The 10,580-nt window shown below is 38.1% G+C and overlaps 1 protein-coding gene across 4 annotated transcripts in view; it reads left to right on the top strand.

Moving 5' to 3' along the window:
- The window catches only part of LOC116847997 (glycogen-binding subunit 76A), a 119,164-nt gene extending 111,143 nt beyond the window's left edge, over positions 1 to 8,021 (top strand). For 3 of the 4 annotated variants that reach the window (XM_032823656.1, XM_032823653.1, XM_032823655.1), the window contains exon 2: positions 4,855 to 8,021. In XM_032823656.1, coding sequence (XP_032679547.1) covers positions 4,972 to 7,341 — 2,370 coding nt within the window. In that variant the 5' untranslated portion in view covers positions 4,855 to 4,971 and the 3' untranslated portion in view covers positions 7,342 to 8,021. Of the gene's footprint in view, positions 1 to 3,444; positions 3,466 to 4,854 lie in introns of those variants that run through there. The other variant, XM_032823654.1, reaches the window with a different exon arrangement.
- The last annotated feature ends 2,559 nt before the right edge of the window (positions 8,022 to 10,580 follow it).

The raw sequence follows: 10,580 nt of genomic DNA, 5'->3' as shown, positions 1-10,580 counted from the left end.
ACAAGTTTGATGTAAAATTTTCCGCTCTTTCGAAATCCGCAGTCAAAAATAGGGTGTCCCATTAGAAAAAACCATCGTGACCTTGAAGTAACCTTCAAAATTGACCTCAAGGTCAAAACCAATGGTACAATTGAATGACCCCCTCTGTCCTGGTCAACTTTTATCTAAACCATTTTTTTGTAGATACCGTAATTTGGAAGATATTCGGATCCATAGACTAAAATGACTCACCCTGTATATTAAAATAGTATGTCTTCAAAAAATTAACGAAAGTCCCTACACAAAGTTTGGGATTAAAAGTATTATAGAATATATAAAGAAATACCTTAATAATAAATTGCGTTTTAACACATACTTTGTGTGTAGAGGTCTTTAGTAATATCCTAGAATCTGTTATTTTACTATAAAATAGATTTATCAGTTTAGCAACACGAAAGATTTGAACATATTCGATAGACAAAAACTTTAACTCGTATAATAACATTTCTGTTTACATACGATTGCAATTTTTCTATATGGTATCAAAAATATTTATTTATGAATCTTATATTTATGAAAATTTTTTGTTAATAACTTTTTACTAAACCATAAGCGACGGGTTAAACTTTTTAAATGTTACTGGAGAAAATATTTGTATATAATACGAACCATGTGTTTTCCTCTTAAATATATACGGAAAACTACGTCTTATTTATGAAACATTTTTTTAAATAATTTTTTAATAAATAAGAAGCGACGGCTGAAACTTTTTGCATGTTACTCAGAGGCATGGCTTTAATAAAATATGTTGAGGTAAAAATTATTGTGAAGACGGATCAGTTTATATAAATATTTACTACTAATTTATTAAGAAAAACGGAGTACTGTCATTAATTAGGAGAATGTCATTATTTGAGACATTCACCTTAACAGAGAGAGAAACAAGAAGGGACAATGGTTCAGTTGTTCGGTTTCCTTCAGTTGTAAAAGTCATCGATTGGAATTTTATTTCTTTCTCTTTTTCTCTCGCCTTTTCATCCTCGCGGTATTCCTATCGTTCGCTTAATGAAATTGTTTCTCTGTCTCCACGGGAGACATTCGAGTAGTCTATGTCGTAATTTTCAAGCCCATGTTTCTTTCGGCGATCGATACTTATCATCGTTTAACTCTGATGTGCGCCGCACTTGGCGCTCATGAGAAAATCACACGCGGCTTGACCGTGATACGACCGATAATAAGCGCAGTGCGAGAGTAAAGGTTCGTCCACATTTAATGTTCTCAATACAGAAGGAGAGAGATCTGCGTTCGTGAATGAGACAAAGATTATCTGACATTTGATAGTGCCGAGAGACAGACAGACAGAGAGTGAGTAAATGAGCGAGCGAGTGAACGAGTGAGTGAGCGAGTGAGTGAATAAGTAAGCGAGCTAATGAGTGAGTGAATGAGTGAGTGAGTGAGTATATGTGAGTGAGTGAGTGTGTGTGCGTGTGAAAAAGAATAGAGTGTTTATTCCCCCGAGATAAGACTTTATCAGGTATGTAATAAAAAAGAAAAAATATAAACATATATGAATTAGAAAAGTACTTGTCAATAATTATATAAGTAAATGAGCTTAATCCAGTCTATGCAATATGCTGTGAACAAGAAATTACAGAAATTACTGAAAACTATCACTCACCATTAAATCATACTAAATAATACAAAGACAAAATATTAAGTAACGAAAATATTTCACGAAATATTAATTAACAGTAGCAAACAAACTAACTCATTAGAGAATAGAGAAGAGAACTCGATAGAGCATAGAAAAAAAGAGTATGTAAATGAATTCGCTAGAGAAAATACAAAATAAGAAAGATTACGTATAGTATAAATGATCAATACAAACAAAATAATATATTTATATTGTAGGATTTACATTAAGTGTTTCTCCGGACTCGCAATGCCTACCGCTGTAACAGTCGATGACTCCCGTCTCAATAACTCCTGATAAAGTGTATCACGAAATAAGATACTAAGAAGGAGAAATAAGTGATTGCCCTAGAAAGAAAATTCTGAAGGTAGAACGCAGCAATAGTAAAGGACTTTTTGTATATTTCGGTACAGCATATTGGAATAACCAGTTTAAGAACAAAAAAAGTGTCGTTTTAGCGAAGAATGCAGGAGTCGCAAAGAAATCAAATAAGTAAGAAGCAGCTTGTTTCTGTAAAATTAAGTGCAATAAGCAACCGGTCTGTAGAAGGCGCCTCTGCTTCACCGATAACTACCTCTTAAACATTCTATAAGGAGTGATATGCTCATCGTAACGCAAACCATAGACAAAACGAACTGTAGCATTAAAAGATCTTTGCAATTTCGTATTCAAATCATCTGTTGAGTCATTAAAGATAACACTGTAGTAATCAAGGTGTGGAAGTACAAATGCCGAGAAAAAATACCTCGCAAATAACGATTAAAGAGATCTGTCTTTCTCGTTTTCTTCACGATTGAAGAAATCTCAATTTCGTTGCGACGATCACGCGGACGTTTTTCACGAGCGCGCCGTTACATAAATCAAAGCGAGTTATTTTTTCGCGCGGCCTTTAAAATCTCTCTGTTGGGTGCTGCGACTTCGGGACGAAAATAAATACCGATAAATCACATGCATCGTTGAATATGTGTGCCTGAAATATATCCGTCTGGCCGGACGACTGCAACAGGACACGCTCGGTCGTTTCAGGATCTGCGCGAGCAAATGTCACGCTTACATATGCTCGCGCGCGTCCAGTAGATAGGAATTGATCCGCGGCCAATTGTGTGTGTATTTATATCGTTCCAATTTTCTCACGGGGGTCTGCACGCGATTTCCTCTAAGTGCACTTTCGGATCTGTCGGGAGTCGTGTCGCTCTCCACTCCGTCAATCGATTATCACTCCTCCCCTTACGTAATTCCGTCGCGCGCACTTGTAACTTCCTTTCCTCCTCTTCCTTTTTGTTTTACTGCTTTTTTTTTCGAACTTCTCGTTGCGCGACTTGTCGGTGATTTTTCCTCGGTGGAAGATCACGGCTTCTTTCTCGCAGTTTTGCGTGTCTCGGGAAGTGATGAATTCCGGTGGCGACAAATCGCGATCGGCATTGCGCTGCGTTTCAATGGATAATTATAGTTGGACGCGATGCCAAAAATAATTGTCGGAGATGCGACAACGAAACCGAGTGCGAATCGAAGACGTTGGCTACTATCTTTTCTGATAGGTCGACTTTATGAATGTTCATGCGTCAATCGCGAAGTATATATTTTTCCGTAGCTACGCTGTAGAAGCCTCCACAAGGATTGAGATGCTGGTGCGATCGGAATTGGATATTTTTGCGCGTTAGAGTGCCGTACGTGGGTCGTAATGACGATCATTTGCACTTCCTGCAAGTCGCTGTTTGGATATGTGCAGGAACACTGTATGGCCGTGAGCCAATGTTGTGATTCTCATCTTGCGAGCTACGTCATTAATGCGCGTTCGTCTCAATTTTCCGTTTTGACTTCTTCCTGAACCTTCATTTATATAACTTCTCTGCGTCCGCGTTTTTTATCACTACAGTTATATACTTTGTCGTGATTACATTAATTTCAATTAAGCTTTACAGTAAAAGTTAAAAACGATCAATCTTAGAGGAATTAATATTCCGAGCAAATTTACTTTAGACGATATGTTTTTAAAGGGACAGAAACATATATAATGTATCCAATGTCTTAAAATGAAATTTCACTCGGAAAATCGAGTTATAACCGAGCCATTAGAATTTGAACGACTTATTATTCATAAAGAGTGAATCTCCTGTACTCGGAATCGGCGAGTAAAGATTTTCATTCAAAATTGAAGGGTGAATCTGCTGTGTTCCACTATTACAGAAACAAATTCATTCTAATGGTTTAAAATATTTATTTGTATGTAGGCGGAATTCACTCTAAGCTTGACTCAAATAAAAATGTAACTAGCCAATTTAATTCAAAAGCTAATAACTAGCTAATATGTTAAATTTTCTAGTTCGTTATTAGTTAATCATTCATTAAAATGTGAAATCAGTTTTGTAATTTAGATGTCGTCTAACTATTACATACTGGATATGATAGAGCAGAGATAGTGTTATCTGTTCTCTAGCTACTAAGATAAATTACATAGTTATTGGCATCCCTCTAAGTAATTAATATTTAAAAAAAGTTGGTTTTTCTTATGATAAGTGGTATCTATTTACAATTTTATTTATGAAAATTTTGTCTATACTTTATGATTCTAAAAAGAAATCATAAAGTGCAGACAACAAATTTAACTGCAATATTAATTGCATGAAAAATTACGTTTTTCTAGAGTGACAATGATTAAAAAGAATGCCACTAATTATATGGATTACTCCATATAGTTCTTAGCATTTTGAAACAATATGGTTACAAATAAAAATTGAGATTATATTATTACGTGAATGACTTAAAAAAACAGAAATGCGCATTATTTATTACCTGACAACTATGATTTTTCATTTTATAACATTGTAATTTTTTTACCTTGCCGATATCTAACATTTATATAGGCTAACATTTATATAGCCACTAAAAGAATAAACATTACTGTTTACATTACTGGTTAGTAATGATGTAAGACTCAAATTTATTATTTCGTTGTTAGACAATCACAAGATTCAATTTATTCGGGGAATGAAACATTCATCCTTATATTCCAATTCCGATTTATGGCGATATCCTCACTGTCGCTTCGAATGAATTTTCACTTACTTTGAGTGAGATTTTACTTCAAGATGTTTAAAGTGTTTCAATTGAGCTCCCGTTTGGATAGAAACTTTATTGAAAAGACAATAATCGACGTAACGCGCCTTCCTCTTTGTTTCCAGAGTGGCAGCTCAGGCCGTGGGCCGGCAGGCCAGGGCAGCAGCTTGACCTCGCCCCCGCCCTCACCATCGGAGGGCAGGCACGCTGTCGACGAGACATCTACCACCGCCGTCCTTGAGATGAGCAGCACAGACTCTGCTGGCAGCGCTCGCGCCAGCGGCGGCGGGCCCTCCTGTGGCCTCGTCAGTTCTCTCTTTCCTAGTAGCTGCCGTGGTCGCGCGGAGGCGTTCGCTAGGCGTCTTCATCGTCGACTGACTTCATTGGGTGGCGAGAACGGCTCGCCCGAGCGAGACGTGAATATCGACAGGCAGCCACACGAGACCTCATGGCTACACCCGTCATCGTCCGGCAATCGTGCCGTGATAAGTACCAACAACGGGACCACCAACCACGTTCTGCAACGTCAGCCGCGTCACAGTCCGGAATCAGACCTCTTCTTCGATTTCGACGTCGAATTAGAAAATGGGCCGGGCTCGCCTGCCGAGGAAGCGACGGCTGCGGAGTTGGCTCACCTGTTAATGAACCCGGAGATTCTGAAAGCAAACCATCATGACGCCTGCCACTGTTCGCCGAGTGGCACTAAAGCGGTGCCCGCCCCAGGTCTTCATCAGGACACCGAAACCGGCTGCATGTATGTGTCGCCAATCAACGGCACACCGCCCGATAGCGATTCTTCCGAGATATTCTTCGATCCAGAATCTTCTGACACGGAGAAGCCGAAGAGCGAGGCCTACTTCGATCCCATCACCACTACCTCGGATAGCGAGGTCACATCGAATCTTTCCAATTGTCCTGCAAAGGCCAGAATCAGTAGTAGACGGACGGACAAGAATATAGGAATACGGATCTGCGAGGACACATCCGAGTCTGAAAGCTGCTCATCGAGAAGGAAATCTGCACCCTGTGAAAATGGTGATCTGCGGGAGGAGTTGGTCTGCAGCTCGGAGGACTCACTGAACGGTAGGAGCTCACAGGAAACGACGTCGCCCAGCCACGAATCCCTATGGAGTACGTTTGACGATAGCACGGTGTCGCTGCAAGACGAGAGCCCACCTAGGTTTGACCAGCCTGATCAAATCATCCCGCATAATCGCCTACCCAAGTCGCATTCCGACTCGGAATTACCGAGCAACGGTCCCAGCGCATTATTGTCCAACAAGCTCGACAGGTGGCACGAGGAGGACGAAAACGAGTCCAACGAAGTCGACTTCGTTCGTGTATGGTCGGAGGAGGTGATTAGAAACGGCAAAGACTTTGCAGTCAAGGACGATGTTCACAACGACACCGAGAACTCCTTCGACACGGAAGACGACGAGCAGGAGTCAGCGGAGTCTACGGAATCGAAGATGACGCCGTCCGAATGTTCGTCTCAACTGAAGATGGACGATACGATCGCCAGCGACACTGATACGGATCCCTCCACTTACAGTAGTACTATCAATGTCCCTGTTATGCTCACGTTGGAGTGTCCAACGGGTGACCGAGTGATCGAGACATCAATTTTGAAGAACGAGGTGGAGTTGCAGATTGACAAGATCGCGCAGTCGAATAATAGCGAAGATGACAACAACGACGACGACGACGGTAAAATGCGTCTCCTACTGACTAAGCTCAGTAGCAGTCCTAGCGCGAAGGAAGAAGAGGAGGAGTCCTCATCGCTGGAACAGGAGAGTCAAAGCGAAACAGTAGAAGAAGAGGAAGAAAGACCACAGCGTATACGCAGATGTTCCTCTCTGAAGACTGGTAAAACGCCACCTGGTACACCAGGCAGAAAAAAGATTGTCCGATTCGCAGACGTACTCGGCCTCGATTTGGCAGCTGTGAGAACCTTCTTGGACGAGATACCGAGGATACCAAATTCCGCGTATAGCGACTTGGTCTTCCAAAAAGACGATTTCTTCCAGAAGGACAGCAGTCCGGTGAGCAACGCGCTATCGTCTGTCGGTAACGGTTGGGGTGATTGTTACTCGAACGACAACAACGGCAGACGGGGTTCTATGCCATTATCCAGAAAGATGGAGCGGATGTTAGTGCCGTTATTTCAGCAGCCGGGCGGCATGGCAAACTTTCTGGATCTGGTGCGTGAGCGGCGAGTATGCCTAGAGAACGTCTTGGTGCAGAACCCGACAATCCTGGCGATTCAAGGCACAGTGCGCGTTATCAACCTTGACTTCCACAAGTCCGTGCATATACGCTACACTCTGAACTCCTGGCGGAACTTCAGCGACTTACAGGCCACCTACGTGCCCAACTCGTGCGACGGCTTCAGCGATAAGTTTTCCTTCGTTCTCTACTGCCATACTCTGTTGATTGGTCAGCGGCTAGAGTTTGCTGTGCGATTCCAATGCAAGGGCACGCAATACTGGGACAACAACGGCGGGGCCAATTATTGCTTTCAATGTCTGCCGGGCTCGTCGCCGGTCAGTTATATACCAATCACCGCCGGTGAGAGCAGCCGACATACCGACTGGTCGCCGATGTTTTACTGATGGCTGTCGGGGCTGCGCGTCCGCCCGATTCGATGACACGACTCGATGCGCAATGACGCGGCACCTGGAACACGAAGAGACTGAACATGGTAGTCAAAGGAGCTGACGGCTCGAACTCGCGTTCGAGACTCGATGGTTTTTAAACGTTCCTAAGCGAGAGATAAAAAGAAACAGAGAAAGAGGTGTTTCGCAATGAAGCTGCGGTGAAAACTGACGCCGGATGCGACCACATGTCCGGGATTGATTTACTTTACTTTGCCACTCCAGGAAGCTTCCAAGGAGTTCGTGTGACGATCGATTTCATCATACGAGGCTAATGCAAAGGACGCCTCGAAGTGGACAATTTAAACGCACGGATGCAGGGACATGGACGAGGAGTGTTCGTGAATCGATCTATCGTTTTGAAAAAGTTTAATGGACGGGCCAGGTGAAGGATTCATAGTTTCGTAATAAAATATCTCGGACGGTTTTTATAACTTTTCGATAATTTCCAGTGTAATAATAAGCGTAGAAAACACGCAGAAAAATGTATACTGCATTTAAGAAGATGTTACTTGTTTCACAAGTATTTCATAAGTTTATTTGTAAATTTATCGTAAATTCATTACGAGTTTCTAAATTTATTAAAAATATATTCTGCATCCTAGCAAGTTTAGCATCTCAATCAAGAATATTTAATAAAAAAAAAATTTAATTTGTTTACTACATAAAGTCGAATCAACTTTTTTTTAAATAAAGTTTTATGATATTGTAAAGAAAATAAATTCCTTTTTTGAGTACATGATAATAAGATTTTCTAAAATTTGTGATGGATATATTTTAAGACTATTAAATAAGAAAATATTCTTTTTTGAAAATAACCTTTACTTTAAAGAACGAAAGCAAACTGAATAATTGCTTTTCTTAGCAGTATATATTTTTCTCTGCGTAAGAAGAAATCTGCTCTACTAAATTTTGTGACAATTGGTTGGTTTATGCACATTCCTTGCGAAGTGTTCCCCTGCGTGAGAAGAAAATGCTCTTGACTTTTCTTGCGGTGATACAATTTATGAAAGAGAGAGGAAGAGAGTAAAAGAGAAGAAGAGAGAGCGAGAGCGATATATATATATATATATGTATATATATATATATATATATAGATATATATATATATATATATATATATATATATATATATATATATATATATATATATATATATATATATGTATGTATGTATATATTATGATTGCGAATTTTTAACGACCAAAATTGTGTAGAAACCATAGCGAACAAGGCAACATGATAATTGACAGACATTCTTACAAATCATAAGGAGGAAATAATAATTGTAAATATTTTGAATTTACTGCAAATCTTTTACATTTAATGACTCATTGCTATGAGTCTCGCAGCGAGAACACGATTATAATCATTAAGATTCAGTCGTGATTGTCGTGATTGTCGAGTGAAGACTCTTGCGTTGATTTTGAAAATTGATTTTGATAATTAATGTCTTGTGAATAAAAGAATCAATATCACTTGGCAACAAACGAAAAGACCGTACATGTTCATGTTGATGTACTGAATATTTGGAAAACTGTTGTCTTCGATCCATGAAAATACTATCGACTGATCTATCTTCAGGATACTGAAATGATTCGAACAGTTTTTCAATATCAGAGACTGTTGTGTGTATATATATATATATATATATATATATATATATATATATATATATATATATATAACGTAGTTTTACAAGAAGTAAAATATATATCTTTCTCGAAACCTCTCTCTTTTCACAGACATTTCCCGAGAGATTATTTATGTTCGCTATTTTCTCGAACTGTGAACAAGCGACCCACGCACACATATATGTACGCACTACATACTATGGAGATTATAATTTCGAGAGCGGAAGGATCTTTTGTCGGACTGCGGAAAACAGGAATCTGTCCGAGAGCTGTGAAGTGGCCTAAACAGAACTAATGACAGGCAATACTAAGAACAAATACGTGTGAAGCCTCCGAGAGCGGGTTTGAGTATCGGTTGTTTTTAGGACAACGAACTTCACACAGGTTTCAGAAAGGCGGAAATATGTATGTAGTCAATGAAAGAAATGTTGCAGCACTTTCTTTTCAACGAGAAAATTTGTAAATATTTGTTGAGAAATTGTAAATATTTTAATTAGGGAGCTCAACATCTCGATGATCTTGATCGTGACATATATTGTCAATGTTATTAGCTTGAATAACATTTATAGGGTCTTAGCTGCCGATTAATGTACCTGTTACAAAGTTATTAACAACAGGAGTTGTAAAAAAATAATATAATTTTCAGAAAGCATGTATGTATTAAAAACAAAAATTATAATTATAAATAAATAAGTATATATATTTTAAATAATACAGGGTATTTGATAAATTAAGATGACATGTTCATGTGTGTAGGTAGAGCGAATCAAACTTAGTACAAGAAGTTCCTTTATCATTTTGCAAATTTCGCAATAACTATATTAAGAAATTAATTAATTAATATATTAACGAAATATTTGTTGACCATGTGCGTGTAAGAACTGTGAACGTATGGGCTACGTCTCTCTCTGAACGATTTGCATACGAGTTTGAGTCATCTAAATATATTTATATATTTTTTGTATTTATATATAATATTAATATTTTTCAATATTTATGCTATATGCTATATATGCTATATACGCTATATATGGTATATCTAGTATATATACTATATATATATTGTATTATAGTATATATATATATATATACACTATATAGTATTTATATATAACATTTATACATATACTATAGTGTGTTTATACACACACACACACACACACACACACACACTATATATATATATATACTTATAGCATTAAAGGAGAAATAGTAACATTCATTTGATCTTGAAATGACCGCTCTGTCCATGTTATCTTTAATTTTTTAAATGGAATCATTTCCATAAGCAAAATGACGAAGAAGAATTGATTTAGGCCGAAAGAAACCATTGATTCTATTTAAAAAATGAAAGTTGATCTTGAAAAAGATTATTAATAGTCATTTTAAGATCAAATAAATATTATTATTCTTTTTCCTCGATATCCTACAACTTTTATTGGAAATATTTTTCATATCTTTCGATATCTTCTTTTGATATCTAAGATATTAAAGAGTTATATGAGCCCTGTATATATATATATATATATATATATATATATATATATATATATATATATATAT

The sequence above is a fragment of the Odontomachus brunneus genome, unplaced genomic scaffold (genome assembly GCF_010583005.1).
Source record: "Odontomachus brunneus isolate Ranch 3 - 2012 unplaced genomic scaffold, Obru_v1 Obru_scaffold_086, whole genome shotgun sequence".
NCBI lineage: Eukaryota > Metazoa > Arthropoda > Insecta > Hymenoptera > Formicidae > Odontomachus > Odontomachus brunneus.
This window is presented reverse-complemented; position numbering and strand designations above follow the sequence as displayed.